This window comes from Dipodomys spectabilis, unplaced genomic scaffold, assembly GCF_019054845.1.
Source record: "Dipodomys spectabilis isolate Male_0828 unplaced genomic scaffold, ASM1905484v1 ptg000002l, whole genome shotgun sequence".
NCBI classification, from domain to species: Eukaryota; Metazoa; Chordata; class Mammalia; order Rodentia; family Heteromyidae; genus Dipodomys; species Dipodomys spectabilis.
The window spans coordinates 52,957,282-52,982,761 of NW_024870679.1; the positions used below are offsets into that span (position 1 = coordinate 52,957,282).

Genomic DNA, 25,480 nt, shown 5'->3' on the forward strand with positions numbered 1-25,480 from the left:
GTTGTTAAGCCTTACTTTCCTATCCTAAGCCCTCCTTTTTTTCCAGGATAGAAGCCCCTGCAGGGCAGTGGGAGGGATCAGAGGGGCACAGTGCCAGCCTCATACACTTTGCTCTGTCTGGATACCACACTCAGACCATCTGATCCCTTTATGCGTGGAGCTTTGTCTAAAAGGTCAAACTTCAATCTTTAGAATAAAAAATGACTTTAAAAGCTAGAGCCAGATGCAAAAGTTAAACAAACTACAATCACAATTTTACTGCCTGGGGAGGGGGGGCTTAGTTTTTGTTTGTTTGCTTGTTTTTAAAAAAAGGAAATACACTAAAACATTAATGAATGGCCTAGGCTGATTTTATCTTTTTTTTTTCTCTTCCCCCTTGTATTTTTTCCAAGAGTTTCTACCATGAAGAATGTTCGTGTGGATGGGGAGAGGGGGGTTTCCATTTTAAAATGTCATTTAAAAAATAAACAAGTAAACCTAGCCAGGTGTGGTGGGGCATACTTGTAATACCAGCATTTGGGAGGTTGAAGCAAGAGAATTACAAGTTCAAAGGCCAGCCAGGCACTGGTGGCTTACACCTGTTCTAGCTACTCAGGAGGCTGAGATCTGAGGATCATCATGCAAAGCCAGCCCAGGAGGAAAGTCTGTAAGACTCATATCCAATTAACCACCAGAAAACTGGAAGTGGAGCTGTGGCTCAAAGTGACAGAGTGCTAGCCTTGGGCAAAATTGCTTACAGACAACTCTCAGGCCCTGAATTCAAGTCCCACAACTGACAAAAAATAGAAGTCCAAAGGCCAGAGTGGGCTACATATAATAAGTACCAGGCTAGCTTTGATGACATAGTAAGGCCCTGTCTCTCAAAGGAACAAACAAACGAAAGTAAAACCCAGAGCATCTCTTTGCCAGAGAACCAATCCTGTCCAGACAGGGCTTCAGGAGAGACAGCGTCTGGAAAGCCTTTGGCTCTGTGCCTGGCACTAGTACGTACTCACTGAATAGCTGCTAAGGCCACTCCTGCCTCTTCATCATGCCTTTGCCTGAAATCTACCTCCTTGTAGATTAGATCACATCCTAAAACGATCAGAGTGAGCTCCTGAACTCATGTCCTCAAACACTGTCCTCAAACCGTTCCCCTTGGTAGCCTTTGATTTTCTCCAATACACCTCGTATTAGACCCCCCCTCCCTTCATTGATCATCTTGGATCTTTTAAAATTTAGCCAGTCTTCTAATACTACATGCCACCTCCATGGTTGTGTCCCAATCAAGCCCCCTCCCCTGTCACCAGGTTTATTGTAATTACCTCCAGCTGGTCTCCCACATTTGCTTATGTCCCCATTCAGTCTGCTCTCCACATGGCAGCTAGAAATTTAAGTCTGGCACTGGGAATATGGCTTAGTGGTAGAGTGCTTGCCTAGCATGCATGAGGCCCTGGGTTCTATTCCTCAGTGCCACATAAACAACAAAATAATAATAATATAAGTAAATATTAGAAATTTAAGTATGACTGCATTCTTGACTTCTTAAGAGCGAAAGCCCAAGTCCTTACAATGCCCTGGAGTCACAATGGGTATGTCCCTGCCCCCTCTTCCACTTCTCTTTCTCACTCCAGCCATACCTGTCTCCTTGCTGTTCCCTGTCCATGCCAGGTACACTTGGGCCTCAGGACCTTTGCACTAGCTGTTCTTTCCTCCATTATACTCTTTTCCAGATATGTTCATGGTTTCCTGCCTCATCTCCTTTGGGTCTTGACTCTAATGCCACCTCATTCCTGAGGCCTTCAATGTTCATCCCTTCCAAAATTGCAAACTCCCCACATACATTCTATTATTCCCTTGCTTATTGTCAGTTTTCTCCTTGGCATTTATCCCCATCAAAATAGTTACCTTGTTTATTCTCTGTCTCTCCACCCAGAATATAAACCCTATAATGTAAAAAAAAAAAAAAAAAGTCTTGTTCGCTGCTCAGTTCCCAGTGCTCAAAACAGTTCCTGGCAACTGTGAGGTGCTCAGTAAATACTTGGCTGCATTTAAAATGTGCAGGTCAAGGATTGATGGAGAAGTGATCAATGCTAAAACTCCTCTAATCACACCAGCAGGTACCTACCTTTCCCTCTGCCTTCCCTGAATATGAGGGATGGAAGAGGGAAGATACAGGGAGCGAACACAGACATCAGACCCTTCTATCCCAGAGATGGGGCCACAGAAGCTCCAGGCTGAGGGACCAATCAGTGGAGCTCCTTTCTGCAGGGGTTTCAACCTTCTGTGCACCATGGGCCTCTTAGGACATGTGGTAGATTCTGGGACTCAGGGCCTGGGCACTGTCTCTGACCTTTTTTGCTCAAGGCTAGTACACTATCTCTGGAGCCACACCTCTACTTCCAGCTTTTTTGATGGCTAATTGGAGGTAAGAATCTCACAGACTTTCCTTCCCAGGATGATTTCAAACAGATCTCAACCTCCACAGTAGCTAGGATTATAGTCATGAGCCACCCATACCCAGCAGAACTGCTTTTACATGTATAGCTTAAATGCATAAAATAAAATATATAGAATGACAATGAAGCGCCAGGTGTGGTGGCTCATGCCTGTAATCCTAACTACTCAAGAAGCTAAAATCTGAGGATCACAGTTCAAAGCCAGCTCGGGCAGGAAAGGCCTTGAGACTCTTTTTTTTTTTTTTTTTGCCAGTCGTGGGGCTTGAACTCTGGGCCTGGGCACTGTCCCTCAGTTCTTCAGCTCAAGGCGAGTGCTCTACCACTTGAGCCACAGAGCCACTTCCAAGGACGTGAGACTCTTATCTCCAATAAACCACTCTGAAAAACAGAAGTGGCTCTGTAGCTCAAGCAGTAGAGCACTTGCCTTGATAAGAGCTGAGGGACAGTGCCCAGGCCCAGAGTTCAAGCCCCATGACTGACAAAAAAAAAAAAGATAATGAAAACAAATAGTATTGAAATATAATTGCCAAGGTATCTTAAAATTTTATGATATATGTGCTCCTCTTTATTCATTAAGTAACAATATCTAGCAATCAGTCTAACATCTACCATAATTGCAAGATAGAAATAATCATAAATGATATTTCAAGGTAATCTACCACAATAGAATGTAATTTCTGCTGGTGACAAAATTCACAGATGCTACTTACTGATACTGTGGAGATTTGTTCCCTAGATCAATAAAGGTGGAAATCTTCACTTCAGCCAGAGCTTGGTGAAAGTAAAAGATATAAGCTATATGTGATGGTATAACCCTGTCATCCTAGTACTCAGGAGATTAATGCAGGAGGACCGTGAGTTTAAATCCACCCTTGGCTACACAGAATGATGTCCTCTCCAAAACACAAATAATAATAATAGTAATAATAAATAAAGATGTAATTTTGTTCCCTAGTCCCATGTGAACTCTGCACAAATTCTTTCTTCAGACTTCTTGAGGGTCCCTGAATCCAAACTGGAGAAGCCACATGGGACACCAGTGGCTCATGGCTCCTATCTCCAATTAACCACCAAAAAGCTGGACATGAAGCTGTGTTTCAAGTGGTAGAGTGCCAGCTTTGGTTAAAAGAAAAAAAAGGCTAAGCCTAGGCCCTTAAGTTCAAGTCTTGGTACCAACACAAAAATAAAAAATAACAACTGGATGGGCCCTTCTCTGAAGGAGGAGCTACAGGGGGTGAGGCTGGAAGGCCCTGTCCCCATCACTCACTCAATATGACTTTGCACAAGTCATTCTTCCCTGTCTGTGCATGATATTATGATATATAATCATCCTGAGGGCTGAGGAAATGGTTTGATATTTCCTGAGCACCTCCTGGGCACCCCATCACACTAATAACCAATGACACACTGCCTCAGCACTAAGACACACTGCCTAAGACACACAGCACTAATCAGCTCACACACTAACCAGGGGAGGCCAGAATGCACATACCCGTGCATGGCAAGCAGCCCCTAGTCATGGCTCAAGAGGCTCTGCATTCAGAAAGTGGAGGAGGCTATCCATAACGACACTAGCAGACATAGTTTCAGAGACAGCCTAACACAGAGACCTGTTCCTGATGATGAAGGATATATCAGGTACAACAAAACCTTAGAGTGGATAAGTCAGAAAATGGAGGGGAGAGGATGGTCCAGCATTCAGGAAGCTATTCTCTTTCCTTCCTTCCTTCCTTCCTTCCTTCCTTCCTTCCTTCCTTCCTTCCTTCTTTCCCTTCCTTCCTTCCTTCCTTCCTTCCTTCCTTCTTTCCCTTCCTTCCTTCCTTCCTTCCTTCCTTCCTTCCTTCCTTCCTTCCTTCCTTCCTTCCTTCCTTCCTTCTTTCTTTTCTTTCTTTCTTCCTTTCTGGTCCTGGGGCTTGAACTCAGGGCCTGGACGCTCTCACTGAGCTTCTTTTGCTCAAGGCTAGCACTCTACCACTTGAGCCACAGCACCACTTCCAGCTTTTTCTGAGTAGTTTATTGGAGATAAGAGTCTCAAGGACTTTCCTGCCCTGGCTGGCTCTGGACTGCAATCCTCAGATCTCAGCCTCTTGAGTGGTTAAATGTGAGCCACTGGCACCCTCTTGAAGGAGGTGGATCTGTAGGAGGAGACTGTGGGAAGCACAGGGACAGTGCAGGACCATCTCTGTCCTCACGCCCAGAGCACTGGGAGCCATCAAAGTGAGTGATGGCAGAGTAATCATGTCCACTTGGGTCTGAGGAGGGCCCATTTTCTCTCTCTGAGGACTCTCCAGCAAGGACAAGTGCAGCACAAAAGCATTCCCCCTCTCCCCCCCCTCCCCCCTGCCCCTCTTTGCTGGTGTCTGCTCTCATTAGCATGGCGCTGAGCCTGCCAGCCGGCTCTCAGCCTCCCACAGCAGCGCAGCCAGGCAACTGGACCCACCAGCAGCCTTTGGCGCAGCCCCAACCCAGCAGATGTGGACCTTGAAGGAGCCTGGGGCCAGCACTCCCCTCCAAAAAAGCAAGCCAGCCAACCACTGCCTTATCCTGCCTGTCTGCCCCTGTCTGTCCGTTGTATTGTCACAGGGAAGCTGCAGCAGCCATCAACGCCAAAGGGAGTGGGGAGACGCATTGAGAGAACGAGGCTTTTCTTTCCTCTCTGGGAGCAAGACACGGAGGATCTCAGAGCTCTCACTGTTACTGTGACTAGAATGGCACAGCAGAATCTTAGCTGCAGAGGCTAGGTTGCCTTCTTGAGCTGCCTGCAGGTGCCTGCCTTAGCGTACTCCTTTAGAAGGAACCTTTAGCAGACAATGGAAGAGCCAGGCTTCTAGTGTGGCAGCCAGCCTCCCAGGCCTGGAAGTCTTGAGCATGGAAAAACAGGTAGGTATGAGAGCACTAAGGTCCCAGGCCCACTGTCCTGAGAGAGATTGTCTAGGGGCTTGGGGCTGGGAGTGCCTGTTTCTGTGTGGATCCCACCTATTCAGGGGTAATGGAAGGGGGCGTGAGAGTGATGGGCAAGCTTGATAGCCCATTGAACAGCAGCGCCCAGGGGATTGCTGGAGAAAGGGGCGGAGCGCTAAGAGACAAGCCTTCGCCAGCCTGCGTGGGAAGGGCCAGAGGGCAGAAGGCCCAGCCCCCCTGAGATCCTGCAAAGCCTGGGACCCAGGGACACTGAAGATCCCAGGCTGTAGTGGGTGAGCTGGGAAGAGCTGAGAACCCTGGGACCCCCCACCTCCCCCACCTGGCTCAGCTGGCCAGGCTGTCAGCAGGCATGGGGTGGGAAAGAGTTTTCATCCCGGTCCTGTAGCTCTACTGAATCTCAGAAAGGCAGGGGTCTTGGGGGATTTCATCCTGGGATAGCAAGAGGGTAGGGACTGAGCAGGAGGAGGGGATATCTTCTGTCAGATCACCATCTGCACGACTGAGATTAAATCAAGAGAATAACACAGAAACCAAGGGAATAACATAAACTTTCCCCCAGTAGATGGGGACCATCCTCTGATTTCCCCCCTTGAAGGAGTCCAACCTAATGGTTCAGGATGTGAGGTGCCCATCTGCAGTTCATTTGCGGTGGGATGAGGGACTGGCTCCCAAGCAGCCAGGAGTAGGATTCTAGCCAGGTTTCTGTTTGTTTGTTTTGTGCTGATGCTGGAGTTTGAACTCAGGGCCTCGAGCTGTTTTTCACTCAAAGCTGGCACTCTACCATTTGAACTACATCGTCATTTCTACCTTTCTGCTGGTTCCATTGGCAATAAGAGTCTCACAGACTTTTCTGCCCTGGGCTGGCTTCAAACTGCACTCCTCAGATCTCAGCTTCCTAAGTAGCTATGCTTACAAGTGTGAGCCACCAGCGCCCTCTAGCCAGATTTCTTTCTGAGCCACTGGACTTTAAGCCCAGGGGTCCTGTCTGTAAAATGGGAGTGTCCTCTGCACTGGATTTTGGGGAGGAGTCAGCCTTTGGCAGACATCAGCTGCAGAACAGAGTACAGAACAAGCTCATTCTTGGGGTCTCGTGTCCTCTTTCTGAGCTTCCTAGGTCTGGGATCTGGAGCCTGCTCTATTCAAACCTGTTCTTCAGAGAGGATCTACACACAATCTCTTTGCTCTGACAAATCAATGCTCCAGATTCACTGTCCTTTGAAGACTGGCATTTTCATAGGAATGGAGTTAAATGGTGCAATAGCTAGCTAGCATGGGAAAGTGTGTTGAGGAAAAAAAAGGAAGAGCCAGTTGGCATATGATTCTGGGCTCTGCTGAGTCCCCTACCTTCCAGTCCTGGAGTCCTGCAGTTAGCTTTTACTTCTCACAAAGATACACAGGTCTCTACAGCAGTAATAACAAGCTCTTCCCGGCCTCCGGCCAGGCATTGTGCTCTGCTCCAGAGACTTCAATTCTCTCACTTCTCACTGTAACTATCCACAGAGTTCCTAAAATGTAGGATCCGGCCATCCTCTAACATGTTCACAATCTTCAATGGCTCTCTGCTGCCCTCATGGTATTCAAAGCCTCTAGTGACCTGGCTCCCAGGCCACTACAGCCCTATACTTCCACCACAGACACATCAGCCACACAGCCCATCCTGCCCTTCCCAAGGCTACATCTCTGTCCGTGCCTCTCTTGCCACCCAAACACCTTCCCTCTCTACACACCTAACAAATTCCTATTCATCCTTCAAGAGCCAGCTTCATGGCGCTTCCATGACCCCTAGCTGAATCAGACTCCTCTCTTAGACTTAACACACAGCTGCAACTATCTGACTGATTTGTGTCTCCAGCATTGCTCAGTCTAGCAAAGCAGACAATATAAGTGAACAGCAACTTAAGGGATGTGAGTTTAAATCTATGTTGTTCAATCCAGGAGCCCACAGTCATATGAAGCCTCATGTTCTAGCTGTAGCCTAGCTCCAAGTTCATATCTTTTGCCTCTCTGAGCATTGGTTTCCCTATCTGTGTAGCCTATCCTTGGAAGACTAGCCCTCTACAAGGACTTTTTGTTTTTGTTTTGCCAGTCCTGGGGCTTGAACTCAGGGCCTGAGCACTGTCCCTGAGCTTCATTTTTGCTCAAAGCTAGCAGTCTACCACTTGAGCCACAGCACCACTTCTGGCTTTTTCTATTTATGTGGTACTGAGGAATCGAACCCACAGCTTCATGCATGCTAGGCAATCACTCTACCACGCAGCCACATTCCCAGCCCACAAGGACTTTTTGATTGGTTCTATCACCTGTTACTATGGATCAGGTCCACGAGAACCTGGAGAAGTAAATGGACAGCCAGGACCCTTCTGACATGGATGCTGAGCTTTTCACCTGCCTTCTCGTCAGGCTCCAACAGCTCCAGGAAATAACCCAGAGTCCACAGTTTGTCCAGCAGACTTCCTAGAAAAATATGTGTCTCCACAGGCTTCACCAGGCCTGGGTGGATCTAAAGACCACACATCCATCCCTCCTAAACACAGAGAAGCCCAGACAGTGCCTGGGGGAGGAGAAGCTGCAGGGCCCGGTCCACAGGGGAGGGCAGGAGTGGAGAGTCAGACCTGGCTATCAGCACTGCCCGCTCTCCCCACTTCCTCTCTTCGAACGGATCACATCCTGTTATTGTGTGCTGCGGACAGAGAAGGCCAGGAGCTAGGGAGGGAGGCAGGGTTCAAACCAACTCAGTGGGGAGAGATGGAGAGAGGAAGGAATGTCACAGTGGCCCACCATGCTTGATGCCAGGCAGCCCAGCAGGAATAGGGGAGCCAGGAGAGGGGTCTGAAGCAGCCTGAAGAGGCCCGCCTCAGCTATAGGGAGGTGATGCTGGCTGCCTCCATCCAGTCTTTGAGCCCTTGCAGACAGGACGAGGTGGTCCCTGGTGATTCTTCAGCCCCATCCCAATCTCATTAACAATGTCTCTTTTCTATAAAAACACAAGCTCTTTCTGTATATTACTTTGAAGTTCTGTGACAACCCTGCATGCAGCAATTAAAGCTCAGAGAGATACACTGACTCACCCAGAGTCACACAGCCAGTGCATTAAGTAGCAAGGCTGAAGCTCCAACCTAGGTCATTCTGACCTCAAAGGCCTTGTTCCCCCTAGGTTCTAGTACCTCTGTTTATGAAATGTACCTACTACCCTCATTGCCACCTACTGCTGCTTGCAAGCTCTCCACTGCCCACAGAGCAGATGGCTGGGATAAGCTGAGCTGCTATCTTATCCAATAGCATAGCCAGGACCCACCTACTCCAAAACACCTGCTACTTATTAGGTCTCTTCTTCCTTCCTGCAGGATCTGGTGTACTAGTTCTGGTTGTAGACCCCAATTCACATCATACGTGTGAAAGACCTTGGAAAAGCCTTTATCTTCTCTGGGCCTCAAGTCCTCTCCTGGTTGACCCTGGCATGTGTCTTCCCTTACTCAGACTTGTGATTGCCAAGATCTATTGCTCCAGGGCCTGTGTCCTGGTCCCCAGGATTGCTTGTTCACAAGGGCAGTGGCCGAAAGGGGCAGAGACTGCTGCTGAGCAATGGTGAAGTTGTTGTTCAGACAGGGAAGAAGGTCAGTGGCATGAAGAGGCTGAGCTACTGTGAGATAAATAACTCCTGATTTCCATCACTCCACACCTCCCCCACCAGGCCAAAGTGATAACCAGGCAGTCATAGCCCAGGCCCAGAAAGCTCATGTCCTCCTCCTCCCTCTCACCCCTCCAAGGAGAAGCACTCCTGCCAGCCCAGAAAAGAGCTTCTATCTGCCCTTCACTAGCCCAAGTCAGAGCTGTTCACCTACCCCTCACTAGCCCAGAGAAGCAGCCCAGGTCCTAAGAGTGGGTCCCTAATTGCATACAACTGTGGCTTTATAAAAAGAGTTTCTCTCCCTCCTTCCCTGCCTTCTCTCCTCCTTTCCCTTCTTCCCTTCCTTCCTGTCTCTCACTAGCCCAGGGTAGATGTCTACCTGCCCCCAGCAGCCCTCTCTATCTTTCTCTCCTCCACCAATTCCACCATGGTAGTAATGTTCTCCTCACCTTAGGAGCATGGCTTCCTGGCAGGAGGCACTGGAGCAAGCATCTGTGTAGGAAGACCTCTCCAGCTCCTATCTCCTTGCTAGCCTCAGAACTGAGCTAGGCGGTCACACACCAGTGGAGCTCTTCACTGTAAATAGGAAAGGGCATTTGTACAAGTGGAACTCCCAAGACGTTGAGGCATGGGGCTCAAGCAAATGATCCCACTCTCAAGGAGATTGCTTTCAGTACAGACAAATATTAGACACACAGGTGGCACAAAGCCACCCTAAAGGAAGCCCTGTGGGGACACAAGGAGGTGACTGGCTCTATGGAATATGGAACAACTTCCCGGGTATTGAGGACAAGTCCACCAAATGAAGGAAAGATGGGAAGATGGGTAGACCGTTCGGGGGTACATAAGATACAAAAGCCAATCAATCATAAAACAATATGGTATAGAACAACAGACAGAAAGTACAACGGGAGCTGAGAGAATGAAGGAGTGGTGAGAAGTGAAGTGATGTTAGGAAGATCACGAGGGGCCTCTTTAGGCCAGGGCCTAGGGTGAAATCCTTTCCCTGTGCTCAGAAGCCCCTAGCACCTCAGGGATAGTGTTGGGCCTGGCCTACCTGTCACTGTGGAAAACCTTTTCATTTCTTGGCCTCAGTATCCCCATTTGGAGACAAGGACATTAGCTCACATGACCTCCAAGGCCTAAGGCAGCCTAGATACTCTGTAACCTACTATCATCTTTCTCAATGACCAGAGGATTTATGAGTTCTTACTGCCTCTCCTCGTGGAAAACAATTCCTTGCAAGATTATGTGCTCTTCTCTTCTCCAAACCTGGGTCCTGCCTTTCCCTAGAATAGTTAGGTTGTTGCCACCACCCCTCCCTGGTGCTGCTCTTATCTGGCCATCAGTGGTGTCCATGTCTCTAAACCCAATCAACATGTTCAGGCCTTTTCTTTCTTGACCGCTCAACTGCACTGGACTTGGCTAACCACTTCCTCCTCCCAAATATCCTTCTGCTCTAGTCTCTAACACTACCTTCTCTCTGTTCTCTCTTTTCTTCCTTTTTTCCTTTTCTTTTGCCTTTCTTTCCTTTCTCTTGCTTGCTTCCTTTCTTCCCTCCTTGCTCTTTCTTCTTCCTTCCTTCCTTTTTTCTTCTTCTTCCCTCCACCTCCCCGGTCACCAGCTCTCACTGGCTCATCCTGGGGAAAATCTCTCAGTCCCTCCTCCCCTTGTTCTGGGTCAGGGAAAGTCATGCTTGAGGTTTCCAAAAACTGAAGAGCTTCCTACCAGCCTGAGCTTGATCTCCAAGCTGGATCCTGCCTTTGTCCTCCTGTTAATGGAAGTTCTCTGATAGAAGATACCAACAGGTCCTGCTCATTATGAAGGAGTGAGTTATCTTCAAGATCCTTAAGTTCCTCTCAGCACAGCTCTCTGCATTAATATCTTTCATTTTCTAACTTTTTAAAACAGCCCTATTTATATTGTTATTGTAGTTGTGTTTGTGTGTTTACTATCTTCTGTGATGGAGTTTAAGCTCTGCAAAATCAGAGATCTTTGTTCAATGCCAGATTCCCCAGCCTCTAGATCTAAATCGATGTCTAGCCAATAGCAAGTGCTTAATAGATGATTGTAGCCAGATCCCAATGGCTCACACCTGTAATCCTAGCTACTCAGAAGGCTGAGATCTGAGGATCACAGTTCAAAGATAGCTCAGGCAGGAAAGTCTGTGAAACTCTTATCACTAGAAAACCGGAGACTCTTATCACTATGGCTCAAGTGGTAGAGGGGTCATCTTGAGCTGAAGAGCACAGGGACAGTGCGCAGGCCCAGAGTTCAAGCCCCACAACTGACAAAGTAAAGTAAAATAAATGATTGTAAAGTAACTGAGGGCAGTATGTACACTCAGTTGGAGGAGTCCACCCTACTGAAGTTCCTGAGGATTACAGTCCATACGGTGGTCTCCCCAGACCCACAGTTCTGCATCAAATCACCTTCCTGAGCCTCCAGAGAAATCCTCAGGTATTACAGAGGCCATCACAGTTGGCTTCCAAAGCCTCTGACCTCTGTGCCTGAGCCTCAGGTCTAAGAGCTTCACCTTCCATGGTCTCATCAGAGAATCAGAGCCATCTATGAAGACAGCGTAACCTTTTCTGAGCCTGTGCTGGAAGCAACCCCTCAGCCATGAAAGCTGATCCTACACAAAGAGAGGGAAGCTTTGGAGTTGCCCTGGGCTGAAAACATGGGCATAGAATACTAAACTAAGGCCCCTTTGGGAGGCCAGGAAGGAGGAAAAAAAATGCAAACCATGAGAGGGAGCCTTCTTCCTTTGCATCAGGCCTGCCTGCCAGGGTAGGGACTTCCCACTTCCTAAAGAAGACAGCCAGGTCTTGGAGGTATCCCTATTTCAAAGGAGACAGGTTCTTAGGACTAGGGGAACAAAGAACAAACACAATGCCTGGACCTTTTGTAAAACTTTTATTTAGAAATCTTCCCCCATATAACCTTATGTATGTACACATCATCATCATCATCATCATCATCATCATCACATGGGCCTTTTTGCTAAAGAGTCACAAGCCCATCGTGTTGGCCTCTGAGCTGTACAAAGGTCAAGGTACCCGGAGCAGTTACTCCTCTTCTGCAGAAAAATGCAGAGACCAACACAATTCATCACATACAGTACAACAATGACGGAAAGTGCTGGGCCCGTCCACAGGAACAGTGCGCTATGTACACAGGCAGGTGAGCCATCGGCAGAAGGTCATGTACCACTGAAATCACAAGTATGGCTAGACCTGCCCAAAAGGCCGAAATAGCTGTCGGCTCATTATGGATGCTGTGCCATTTCATTGTATTTCTGGAGAAAGAATAAAAGCTGTACCATCTTATTATTTGCCACTGCATGAAAAACAACACAAATTCCTAAAGGATGTGATTCCTCTTCTCATTACAGTTTTGTTTTCCTCAAAACATTTTATGCACAGATATTATGAATCTATTATTCCTGGAATGCTGCAGTTTATTCATGGGTAAGAGAAGGCAAAGGAAGAGAAGGAAGGGTATGGGTTGTAGAAGATCAAAGAAGTGACCATTTTTCTTTAGTTCTTACAAAGACCTAAATAAAACCTCACCCCTCCCACTAGCCAGACACATATGGGGCAGCTGTGTTCCATTTTCCAGTCTGTCCATGTTCTCTTTTCATTCTCACTTGTTTCTTGCTTTGGACTGAGACACAAATAAATGAAAACAATCTTGATAAATTAAGAGGATCTAGAAAACTCAGGCAAAAGCAATTTATAATCTCATTTACCCAATGTCCACTGCCCACGGTTTGGATTTTAACCTCACTGCAGGTTTGGTATGGAGAGGGCAACAAAGCCTCTCTTTTTTTGGATGCTAGGTCAAAAAGAATCTAGAATCTCATGAACCTAGAATCTCATGCATGCTAGGCAAGGGCTCTACCACTGAGCTATATATACCCTAGCCCACAACAAAGGTCTTTATGGTCTCAAAACACTTGTACTTTCATTACCATATTTATTTAGTCCATACCACTGCCCCAGGAGACAGTCTAAGTCAAGGTATTTATGAGAAACTGACAGTTAGGTGCCTTATCCTAGTCACACTGCAAATCTGTAGAGGTAACTAAAGCTTGACATCTTGACAGAATGCATAGTCCATCTCATAAGACCCAACTACCTGTCCTATTGCATTAAAGCAGATTTCATTCATTCCCAAGCCAAGATAATCTACTAGAGGTAAACACAGCCTTGGAGCCTAGGACAGTGGTTCCATCTTCACAGGGGTGAGATACTGCATAGCATCTCCCAGAATGCTTCAACAGTCAGTCATACTGCCAGAGAACTGGACCTCACAACCTAACTAAAAGGGGAGAGGGCAGGGATCATTCCTTGTTTGCGTAAGGTTGTTTTCAAGGCCCCAGCATGGTGGGAATAAGCTACTGGGTTAAGGCTCAGAGCAGGAACGGTTTCCCACAGCCTCAGTGATGGTCCCTGCATGACAAAAATTGGCCATTGGATATTTTCACTAGCCAGAGCCTAGTGGAGGAGGGTTACATGACTTAAGAGCACAATGGGAGATCCACAGGACTTCAGTGCAGTTTATTCCATGGGCTTGGAATAAACTAGGCCTGGACTTCAGTAAACCATGACCCAGCATCTAGATCAACACAGGAGATAAACAAGGAGGCAGTGGTCCACACTACAAAAGGATTCTCCATCTTACAAAAGAGCTTGTAGTAGTTATTTCTTTTTAAATGGATGATTTAAAAAAAAAAACTTCCTGTACAACTTTTGGAAGGACATTCCTATTGTAATACATCAACCTCCCATCTGCACCTTTGATGAATGAAAACTACACAATTAAGGGATATTTAAGGTCCTGCTAATGAATATGTATATATTTGGGTCTTCATCAGGGCCTGGTCTCTGACTGGATTCCCCAGGCCCTACAGTAGGGCTGTAAATCCTGGGTCATATCAAGGCCTAAAGAGTCTACTGATAACTAAAGTCAAGCAAAACTTCCAAATACAAAGAATTGGACAGAGTTAGCACTCAATTCAGAAGGAAGAACAAACCACCAACCAACAGACAGACATCTTGCAGGAGGAATGCCCTCTGAGCCTCGAGAACACACATGGGCTGCAAGTCTCCCAGCATGCACGTGCCATCGGCACACTGGCATCTGCCCACCAACATCAACAGTGATGTGCAGGAGTTGAAGTTGTTCAATTTCCCTTTCCCTTTCCTTGCCTTCGCACAAAGCCCAACAGGGCATATTCATCTCCACAGCCACAGGATAGGAAGGCAAGTGTCAGTGAGAAAAAAGCAGGTTTCTGCTTCCCCAGGATAAGAAGTCAGGGCTCCTGAATTTCCTGACTCTCTGGTCCAGCTAGTCCAGAGTAGGCTGTCAACCAGGCCCTGAAGAAGGCACCTAGAGGCTTGTGAATCCACAGCCGCTGGCAAGCCGGATAGAGCAACACTAGACTGGATAATGACTGGGCTCAAAATAATGGACAGCTCTTGGGTACCTATACAATGGGACAGAAGCAGCCACAGAAGCTACTTCAGTCAGCTCGGGAGGGGCTAAAGACAAGGCAAAGGTTTCTGGATACCTTAGGTGATGGCTGACAACTCCAGCTTTTAGCAAAGGCAGAGCTCCAAAACTCCAGGCCAAAAGCAGTGACACTTAAGCCCCTTATTTGGGAAGTCTTAGTGACTTTGGGGAAGGGAGAAGACCGTGCCATCTTCAGAAAAAGTACCTACCACTCCACTCCATTTTCCTGTTCTTCCTCTGAAGCAGGAAATAGAAAAGCCAGCCCAGAGTCAGTTAGGGCTTCCCAAAGTTCAGACTGGAGGGAAGTTCATCAAGTCTACTGCCCTGCTTGTCAGCCCATGGTACTCAATGGTCCACCATTCCTGTGGCCTAAAGGCTCCTGTTGGCTGGTCCTGGGCAGTCCTAGACCCATCACCGTGGACCGGCCCCATCAGTGGCAGGCAGCAGTGAGGGGTGGAGGCTGCGGGCAGTGTGTTTGGGTGCTGGCTCCTCTGTGTAGCTGTCCGGACTAGCTGCCCCATCCAGGGAACTGCCACAGCTGGAATTGGGAGAAAGCACGTCCTGCAGAAGGTCATCTGGAGGTGCACCACCCCCTGCCCCACCACCAGCAGCCCCTACCACGGGGTCCTTGCCAGGCTTGGCCCGCTGGATGCCCTCCTCCTCCTGGTCATTGAGCAGCTTGGCCAGGAAGTTGATATACTTCATGGCCAGGCGGAGGATCTCATTCTTGCTGAGCTTCTTGTCTGGGGGGTGTGTAGGAATCAGTTTTCTAAGCTCTGCAAATGCCCCATTGACATTCTGCTGCCGCCATCGCTCCCGGCTGTTGGTGAAGATCCGACGAGTGACTTTGGTATGGGGACCTGAATCAAGAGGACAGATGTTAGGAGAACAGGTGGAGATCTCTCAAAGATTCCACCTACTGGGAAACACCCACTTCTTCTTCCTCTCAACCCAATCTGTGTACCTCATCTCTGAGACCTTCCTGACAACCCCTTAGGCAGTCCCCCCTCATCCTCTCTATGATTCTCCATTCTGACTGCTTCTGTGCTTGGTTCCTTGTCTGGGTTATGTGTCATTTGAGGACACAGTGATGATTCAGGACCTATTCCAAAGCTATTCCACTGCTGTGAGGCTGGTTAGGACTCAGCTGTGTGGTTTTTAAGTGAGCTGCTTAACCTCTCAGAGCTTCACTTTCCTCCTTTGTTAAATAGAAACAATGCCGACCTCATGGGTGGTGGGTGAGGATTAAATAAAACGAGCCCATACATACTGTGGACACTATTGTGTCCACAGCATATCATAGGTATCCAACAAGTGGCAACTACTATTGCTGTCACTTACACCCACTACTTCCACCCTTTGAAATGACTTCCTGAGGACTATTAGCAATATGCTGGTGCTAGGAGCATGGTCATGAAAATGACACAAACTTCAGACTTAGGTGGAAAGGGTGTTTACTCTCCCCTCATAGTTTCCTAACAGGCAGGAGGAGCTCAGCACCTACCCTAAGCCAGGCTCTAAATAAATACTTTACCCCATTTTCCTCTCTGAGGAACAACATGATGAAGCAGAGCTTCTCCCAGAGCCCCTCCAGGTCCACACCCTCCCTCTGCTAGCTCTAGCCTCAGTACCTTTCATAGGGTCCCAGACTGCCAGAAGTCCTGATAGCCCAGGAACTCAAAGTCCTGAAGCTCTGAAAAACCTGTTCTCTTGCTTGGGGTCTGTGCCCCAAAGACATTGGGTACTCATCAGGAAGAGGATGAGCGTCTTCTAAGTCTCCCATTTCTCCATCCCCTCCCTTATGGTAGCAGTGCTGCGCCTTCCTCTGGAGGAATCAAAGACCCAGGATAGACTCTGGCGTTCAGAGGAACTCTAGAGTCTCAATCCAGAGCATGTAACAGGGACACAGAACCCCTCCATGAGGAGACTTGGGTGTAAAGCCTTGAAAGCGCAAGTCCAAAGCCGGAGCAAATTCCAGGCTTTTAAGTGGAACTGAGGAGCGATGCAGGGACTCCCTGGGGGTCACAGGTTGAAGCTGGGAATGTGGAATGTCTCTGCCTCGCCCCATATATATCCCAGCATGTAGGACTGGAGCCTAGGCAGGGCTCTAGAAGTGACTTCAGCTTGGGCCTAAATGCCACTGTGTCCCTCACCATGCCCCCTTCTCCCCAGGACCATGAGTGTGGCTCTCCTAGTTCTGGGACAAAAAGCTTTGGCAGTTTGGGGTGCCAAGGTGGCCTCTTACTTGAGGGAAACATGTGCATAATGTCTGATTCCCCCATACTCCCACAGAGGGTTCTAACCACTGTGAGGTGGCAGTACATAGAGTGAGCAGTGTAGACTCACCATCCGTAATCTCCATCTCGTAGGGGGAGGGTCTCCTCTTCACTCGGTTGTTTGTGGTAAACATAGGGAAGGCATCGGGCTCCCCCAAAAAACCGCTGTGTAGGGATTACAACATCACATTAAGATGGGCAAAACGACTGTAGGCTCCTTCCAGGGTTTAAAGCCTCCTATCCCTGTAAGGCAACCCTGTTCCTTCAGCACTTGACTTGGGGATATACGAATTAACAGGAACTCACACAGACATCCACACAAGCCAAAGAAGGAGCCATGCATCCCTCCATCACACACACACACACACACACACACACACACACACACACACACACACAGCATTCTCCTCTAGAAACAAGCACACAATCCACTCAGACACCTCAACTCCCAAACAGGATTTCTACACAGGCATACAGTCTTCATACCTGATGGTATACAACTCTAGCACCACAAAGGGGCATGCTGTACCTTCCTGCCAATCTCAAAATACAGTTCCCAGGGGACTGGACACTGGGTTGCCTTCCCGATAAGTTCTCTGGGCCATCATACCACCCCACAGCTGTTTCTCACTGCTTGCCCTACCTTCTACCCTACCTCCTCTGCTTCTCCCCATCCCAACCCTGTCTCCCCTCACAAATCACAGTGTCTGGGGAAGGGTGGACTCCTCACACCAACAGTACAGATGCTGTACTGGGAACCACAGCTAGTGACTAGGAGCAGAGGGGCTGAGAGTGAGGGAGCCCTCTGTCCTGGGGTGGGGCCCAGGAGGGGATGGCCAGCCAAAATTCAGAAACAGGTGTTAAGCCAGGTGCCAGTGGCTCCCACCTGTAATTTTAGCTACTCAAGAGACTGAGATCTAAGGATCGTGGTTCAAAGTCAGCCAGCCTCCAGCAGGAAAGTCCATGGGAAGCTTATCTCCAATTAGCCAGCAAAAGGCTGGGAGTGAAGGGGTGGCTCAAGCGGTGAAACAGTAGCCTTGAGGGAAAACGCTAAGGGATAGCCCCTAGGCCCTTAGTTCAAGCCCCAGTACCAAAAAAAAAGGGGGGGGGTTGTCTGCAGCCACCCACTCTCATATATATCCTTCGTTCCTGCCTGGTCCTCCCGCAGCGATCAGAAGTAAGCTCGGCCTCTGCTCGCAGGAGGACACACTATCCCGGGGCCCACAGGGAGGGGGGAGTCCCTCCCAGAGGCGTGCACCCCCACATCCCAGCGCGTGCCCGCCTGTCCCGCCAGCCCCTCGCTGGCTTCCTCTTCCACCCGCGCGGGGGCTCCAGCTTCCAGACTGGCAGGCTCTGGCCGGGGTCGCCCCCACGAACAGAAGGGGAGCCGGGCCCCACCGCGATGCTCACCTGCCCAGCGAGGCCAGCGGCTGGCTCAGGCTGTAGAGCAGCGCGCGGCCGGGGCCGGCGGGGGCCGCCAGCGCCGGCGGGCTCAGCTGCACCATGCGGCCGTCCGCCGGCAGCTCCGCGGGGACCGAGGCGGGCGCGGGGGCCGGGGCGGGCCCGGGAGGTCGGCACAGCTCGGTGGTGGGCACCCGGTGGCGCGCTTCGCCGGCCGTCGCCGCCGCCGCCGCGTCGCGGCCCTTTAAGTCCCTGGTGGCGCCGCCCCCGCCGGCGGGGCCGCCCCCCGGGCCCCCGCGCGCGCCCAGCTCGATGACCGGGGGCTCGGCGAGGGCTGCGCGGCTCGTCTCCTTGGCGACGCCGTTCAGCAGCACCAGGTGCGGGGGGGCCATGCGAGTCTCGGCCGCGTCCGGTCCCTCGAGCGGGGTATCACTGGGTGCCGCCTCGCTGGGCGGCCGCTCGGTCATCCTGCGGACAGACAGACAGACACAAGGGCGGATGCCCGCTCTCACAACCGCCCCGGCCCACCTGCAGCGACGTGGGAAGCGGCGGGCAAACAGGGCCACGTGGACGGCGCCCTCCCCTTAACCCCGCACCCTGCGTCCTCAGCCTGAAGGCCTCCGCCCGCCTGGGGCAGGAAAGGTGGGGAGAGGCCGGGAGTGGAGGGGAACCCTGGGGGCACTGAGGGCCAAAAGTACAGAGGTGTAAAGAGAAGGCAGTAGCATTAGAAGGAAAGGAATACCATACCGCCAGGGAAAGAAAAACCGAAGGGAATAAAAGGAGGAAGGAAATGTGCAAAGGAGAGAAAGAAAGATCACCCGGTCTCCCCTTTCTGGCCACAAGGGAAGGGGAGGGAACAAACCCCCCACCGACCTTGTGCTTCCCGCCCCAGCTTTTGGTTTTGGCGGGGAATCTATCAGGCACGGGTGGGGTGCTTTTAGAACCACCCTTCACCTCTCAGCAACGGCAGGGGCAGGCACGCCAGGCGTCTGCCCCACACATACTCTACGGGACACCCTGAAACTTAGTGGAGGGGAAAGCAGGAAATGAAAGGCCCCTTTCAGCCAGAGCTGACAAATTTAGTATTAATAATCTAGAGAAGCAAGTCCACCTTGCCCACATATTTTCCTAGATGGGAGGAGGTGTCTACACAGCCAATCCCCCCCCCCCAATTCTGTGTGCAGCTACCCTACCCAGAGAAGAGAGACAGCCCAGAAAAGAAGATCTTGGCCCTACAATCCAGTATGCTCTGCCCCATTCTGCTCTGTGGGGATCTATCCAACCTGGAAGGGAGGATCTGAAAGGGAGGCCTGGCTGAGGTGGTACAGCCCATCCATTCAAATAGTGCTCCCCAGACCAGTGGGGTCTTGACTTCCCCTCCAAAGGAAGGAAGCATCACACAGGCCATAGATCCATCCAGCACCTCTCTCCCCATCCTGGTGTATCCTCTAAGACCTTGTGCTATCCTCTCATTCTTTCTTTCTCTCTGTCACTCTGTCTCTCTCTCCCCTCTCCTCTCTTCTTCCTCTCTCTTTTTCCTCCCCTCCCCCTTCACTCTTTCTGGAACCTTCCAGTGCTGAACATTTATGCTCCAAGACGAACACAGCCATTTGGCTTGCCACAACCATGCTAGCTTTCTTCCATTACTTCCACTTCATCCAATTGGAGCTAGATACTGGCAAGAACAGAAGCAGAGGGCTGGGAAGGTGGCTCAGTGGTAGAGCGCTTGCCTTGCATGCATGAGGCCCTGGGTTCGATTCCTCAGCACCACATAAAGAAAAAAGAAAAAAGCCGGAAGTGGCGCTGTAGCTCAAGTGGTAGAGCGCTAGCCTTGAGCTGAAGAGCTGAGGGACAGCGCCCAGGCCCAGAGTTCAGGCCCCACAGCCGGACCCCCCCCCCCCAAAAAAAAAAAAGAACAGAAGCAGAAAACCCCAGAACCCAGAGTTTGGAAGTACTTGCTGCTATTTTAAAAAGGAGGAGGAGAAGGGGGGAATCAATTCACGGGGCACAGTAAGACACAGACACACACACACACACACACACACACACACACACACACACACACACCTGTAATCTCAACACTCCAGAGGAGGAGTCATAAGGATTGTGAATTTGAGACCAGTCTAGACTATACTGCCCCAATAGATAGGCATAAATATTGATTATATAAGTATGTATAATCAACTTGAAAGGCTTTGTAAATGCTTAAAATAGGATTTCTGCTCTTATATTTATACAACCGTTATTTTAAGGCCATAAAATAAATGTGCAATTTAGCTCAATGCAAAGTCCACTAACTATTGGTGGCAGACATTGAGCTCCCATTCTGCCACTGAAGTGTTTGGAGCAGAGTTGTCCTGGGAACCATCTCTCTCCTCCTAGAAAGGAAACTAGACCTCCCTCAGCCTCCTCTAGAGCCCAGCTCCTTGCCACTAGACACCCACAAGGCAGAGAACTGAGTTTAAGACAACAATGCTGTTCTATATCTCCAGCCCCAACCGCACCTGAGAAGACAAAATTCCTCTAGATTTGTACACCAGCTGCAAAGCTAGTGGGTCTGCCATGCTTCATTGTAACTGAGTTTACTAACAGAAGGAAGATTTCTTAAAATATCCATATTCATAAAATACCATAAGCAAGGCACCGAGGCCTCTGGAAATGAATCTGAAGTATGCCAACCATTCTAGCCTCCCTCCTCCCACTCAAAATACACCAGAAATATCCCAACCCCTGCTGAAATGTAGAAATTTGAGTTTACCTCATTGCTACCACCATCGGTGTGCACCCTATGATCAGTGTTTCTGTCTCAGCTTTGAGTTTCAAATGTTCACTGCAATCACGAACTGAGCTCCAGCTCCGTTCTGACACATTTATACCCCTGATTAATTCTGCCGCAGCAGCAAAAGCAGGTTCCCAAGGGACAAGGAGAGCACATACTCCAAATGAGTTGACCCTGGCCCCAATGCCCTCTAGAGATGCCTATAAATATCCCTATTTCCAAGGCTTCTAGCAACCACTCCCTACTCAGGAAAACCCTGCCTACTCTTCTGAGACAAGAATTGCCCCAGCCATGGGTCCATGCCAGGGAAGAAGCCACCAAAGGACTCACAAAGCACCTATGGTTATCTGTCCCTAAACTGCATGAAGTGCGGTTCCATTAAGATTACTGAAAGCCTGGGTGACTTACTTATTTGCTTTTATTTGGGGAAGATCAAGAAGCAGCAGGAAGGTTTAGGACTGGATGGCACTAGAAGAGAGCATTTGATCATTACAACCACCCTCTTTGTGCAGCAGAGACCCAGCTTGAAACTCACAATTTTGGATCCACATCCCCAGTTGCTACATGGTCAGAATGGTGACTCCTGGGATCTCCCTCCTGGGGACAGGCAAGAAGTCTTCAACAGCTGTCCCCACACACTCCATCATGGAAATCTTTTAAAATTAAATAGCTTCAGCTTGTTGAGGGCTAGAGCCACCGCCTTAGACCGGGTCTCAGTCCTGCCTATCCTACTCTCCCCCAGAGCACCTTGGAAAAGCCCCAAACTTGCACAGCATCCTGCGCCTACAAGGGTGGAGGGGTGTTCCCGCTTGGCCACCCTAGGCCTCCAGCCCTGCATCTGGGCCCACAAACGGGGTGGGGGGAGGAGGCCTGTGCTAGCTTGCATGGCTTCGGCCTTCCTGCTGGAGTTGGGAGGTGCAGAGCCTGCACCACCCGGATGTAGCCTCAACAAAGTTACCGGCTTTGTGAAACGTCCACTAAACCAGACGATGGGAGCGGCCTGGAGGATTTAGTCCAACCAGCTGGTTTTACCGCGGAGGCCGGAAAAAGGAAAGGGCCTTGCTGCTCCGAGGCCCTGAGGTAGCTAGTAAGCAGTCAGATTCCCATTCCCAGCCTGCATTGGTCCCCTCCTCTGAGGCTGACGTTCAAGACCGGGCTCTCCCCGGTCCTGAGCCTCCCCAACCCCAGGCGGGAACCCCAAGGCCTTCCTGTGCCCTGTTTCCACCGATATGGCCCCTCACCCCGACTCACACACAAAACCTCACCTGGGGCATATTTAGACAGACCGGACCCTCTGAATAGAACCTCCACTTCTCCGCCGAGAGGGGTCCAGATTGGGATGGGGGGAGTCTGCTTCCCCCCACTCGCTGGGAGGCCAGGAGTTAGTTAGGCTGCGCGGAGGTCCTGGGCGGTCTGCCGCGCCCAACACGAGTTTCCAGGAAAGATGGGGGTGGAGAGAAAGAGGGAGGGCGAGAGAGAAATGGGGGGTCAATGGCTGGGAATTACCTCATGTGCCCTTGCTAGCTAGCCCAGGGAATCGGGAACCGCTTTCCGCCCCCAACCCGCAGGTGTTCGGAGCCCCCTCCTCCCCGCCCCCGTTAAAAAAAAAAAGAACCCTCCACCTGACCAATCAGAAATAACTAGTCCAAAAACAACCGCTCCCGACCCCTGCAACTAGGATCCGTCCGCTTCACTATGGCCGAGTTTGGTTTGTAAGCTCGGACGCCATCTATGCGGGTTGCTCCGCAGCCTAAGCCCGGTGCGGGTTGCGGCCTCGGGGAGAAGCTGTGGTCCTCAGCTTAACAGGATCGGGGGTGGGGACTGTCAGGAAAGGCGAAAATGGGCTTCTAGGATAGAATCTCGGAGCCCCTCGGCCATTCTCTCTAGAACCCCTATCTTATCTAATTGAAGGCGGGGGAGCCTGTCCATCCTCGGCCCACATCTAAACCAGAACCGAGTCCAAGGGCCAGACATCCATTCCTGCAGGAAGGGAATCCACCACGGGAGCTGGTGGAGTGGTATGATCTATTCAGGGCCTTTCTTTTCTCCCCACTGACAGAAACAAAGAAAAAGAGAGAAGGAAAGAAGGAAGGAAGGAAGGTGGTAAAGAAGGAAGGAAGGAAAAGCTACAAGAGAAAAAAAAGGAAAAAAATTAAAAAGCAGAAATAATTTCTTTCCCTCTACCACCCTTACAAAACGATTTTTCTATTTTTCCGGGGTTTTGACAGGCAAAATAAGGAGCAATTTTAGCAATACATTGCAGCAATAAAATAAGGCAAAAAAAAAAAAAAAAAAGAAGGTAGGTTAAAAGCAAACCCCTGTAACTGGGTTTACTTTCCCTTTATCCCCCACCCCACGAAACCACCGGTTTTGTTAAATTTGTGTCGCCTAAATCGTCCAGTTTATGATGTTTGCAGATCGAAGTCTTGGCTTGATTGCGAAAGCTGCTTTCTTCTTGTGATGGATTTGGGAGGAAATGCAAAATTAAAATTACCCCCCCTCCCCCCGTGTTTCAACCCAATGCAGAGATTTTTTTCTTTCTCTTCTAATCCAAATTGAGGGAGGAGGAACCCATCCATTCTCGGTATGTTAGTTGGGGCTAATGCTTGCTTTATGACTGAATTCTTCTGTGATCCTCTCTCCATTTTCTCTCCCTACCCCAAAGCCAGCCACTTGGAAAACCGGGCTGAGGGTGGGGAGATGGGACTGCACCGCTTTGTTCTCCCTCTAAAGCGACAAGCTGCTACGCCTCTGGACGATTATTTCACTAAAATGGATGTTGATGAGGGCTGTGATGTGGCCTTTATTAGCAACCACGATCACTGGCGTCAAGCAGTCCTTCCTTCTGGGGTGAAGGCGGCACTCATGGGGTCGTCGGCCACAGCCACGCACGCGACAGGCATCTAATCCACGTCGGGAGGTCATTCCCCCGAGGAGGGATGGGGAAAGGTTCCCCGAAGGTAATCCTGAAAGCCCCCTCCCACCCATAGTACCAAGTCTGGAAAATGCGCCCATTGTCCTTACCAGGCCTCTTCCCCCGGGCGATGGCGGCCGCACCCGCGAAACTGACCAGAAGTGGGTGAAGCGGGCGGCGCGGCGCGCGAACCCCAGCCCGCCGCTACCGGCTTCGCAGGCGCGGGCCTGGGCGAGTGCTGCTCAGCTTCGGGCTCGGAGGAGCCTCCCACTCACCATCAAACCCCACCAACACCGAGGCACCGACTGGCCTTACGGACAGGGCGGCCGCCGACTGGGCTGTGTTCAGCCATCCAAGCCCACACTGGCTCCCGAATACATCATAATTTGGAATAAAATGTGAAACCCCGCTCCCCGCCCCCCACGCCGACGCCCCCACCAGCGTCTCTCGGTCTCTCGCTCTCCCTCCCCCCCACTCCCGCCCCCCAGCGATTTGCAAATGCACCTCTAAAGGACACAAGCACACAAGCACACAACTCACTGTGGACGAGACCACACATGGTCCAGCCCCAGAGGAGGGACGCAGAGAAGCCCGACCCGACACTACCCCACAAGCCGACGTGGTCAGATCCCCGCACTGCCCAACACGACACAACGAAATCAATCAAACGCAGCCGCTGACCGACACACAGCGGCACAGCCAGGATCACACACACCCGACAGAACGACCACACCGCCCAAACGCACCTCCAAGGCCACACAACCCAACACGCAAGAGCCCTGTCGAGAAAGGAAACGGGTACAATGACATACAACGAATACACGGCAGAAGGGCCTCGGGAGGGTTCGAATTCACACACCCAGACCGCACAGTTGCGATCACACTCGGACACACAACCGCTCGCGCCCCCAAAGACCACTCTGTAGGGAGCCGTCCACATTGCCCACGGCTCACGCACACGCAACTCGCACAATCCCACCGCATGCACACAACCACGGAGAAGAAATGAACACCAACCACTGCCTCGCTCATTTCTGTATATTGCGTAAGGAAAAAGGGGAAGGAAGGAAGAGAGTCTCCGAGGCGGGAGGGGCGATGGCGGCGAGAGCGGGGGGGGGGGGGGTCAGTGGAAAAATGTCCCCCCCCCCCTTCTCGTGGAAAGAACTCCAAGGAAAGGAGCGATGGCTGCTTCTGCAAGGTGTCGGGAAAGGAGGAAGACATGGACCAGCAATTCCGTGGGAGGCTGCAGGTCGCTTCTCCCCACCCCACACTCTAAGAAAATGGCCAGAATGCTCACGTTTTTCCCGTACGGGGGTGCGCGTGTGGCCATTTTGAGGCCTGCTCCTTGGTGCGGAGGCCCGGCCCCTCCCGCCGGCCCGACCCCCCCCCCCCCCACGCCCGCCCTCCCGCCCGCGCCCCGTTCGGGCCCCGCCGCGCTCTAATCCCGCTCACGTTCCAGGCCTCGTTAGCATGGGCCGCGGCGCGCTGGGGCCGTGTGCGCCGCCGAGATAAGGCGCTGCCGCGGGTCCGCCCGCCCCCGATAAGCGCCTCGGCCATTATGGCCCAAATGATTCATTTTAATTTGGCAATTTCACCGGAGGGAGC

The 25,480-nt window shown here is 50.6% G+C and overlaps 1 protein-coding gene across 3 annotated transcripts; it reads right to left on the reverse strand.

The window, feature by feature from the left end:
* Positions 1 to 12,821: 12,821 nt before the first annotated feature.
* Positions 12,822 to 25,234, reverse strand: Tal1 (TAL bHLH transcription factor 1, erythroid differentiation factor). Of its 3 annotated transcripts, XM_042683238.1 has the most exons (5): positions 23,986 to 24,055; positions 22,227 to 22,374; positions 18,192 to 18,650; positions 16,852 to 16,946; positions 12,822 to 15,365 (listed from the first exon to the last, which is right to left on the reverse strand). In XM_042683238.1, the coding sequence occupies exons 3-5, from the start codon at positions 18,647 to 18,649 to the stop codon at positions 14,917 to 14,919; spliced, it is 1,002 nt and encodes a 333-aa protein (XP_042539172.1). In that variant the 5' UTR covers position 18,650; positions 22,227 to 22,374; positions 23,986 to 24,055; the 3' UTR covers positions 12,822 to 14,916. The 3 variants fall into 3 exon arrangements, with proteins under 3 accessions (XP_042539172.1, XP_042539179.1, XP_042539186.1); XM_042683245.1 differs by lacking the exons at positions 22,227 to 22,374; positions 23,986 to 24,055 and adding an exon at positions 25,151 to 25,234 and having other exon boundaries at positions 18,192 to 18,652; XM_042683252.1 differs by lacking the exons at positions 22,227 to 22,374; positions 23,986 to 24,055 and adding an exon at positions 25,173 to 25,232.
* Positions 25,235 to 25,480: the final 246 nt, after the last annotated feature.

What these genes read in the sequence shown, in the direction of transcription:
- Tal1 (XM_042683245.1), bottom strand. Translation starts at nt 18,649, where the DNA reads ATGACCGAGCGGCCGCCCAGCGAGGCGGCACCCAGTGATACCCCGCTC. An exon ending in CCGCTGGCCTCGCTGGGCAG is followed by an intron (nt 16,947 to 18,191) that starts GTGAGCATCGCG and finishes ATCCCTACACAG; the next exon opens with CGGTTTTTTGGGGGAGCCCG. An exon ending in CGAGATGGAGATTACGGATG is followed by an intron (nt 15,366 to 16,851) that starts GTGAGTCTACAC and finishes CTCTTGATTCAG; the next exon opens with GTCCCCATACCAAAGTCACT.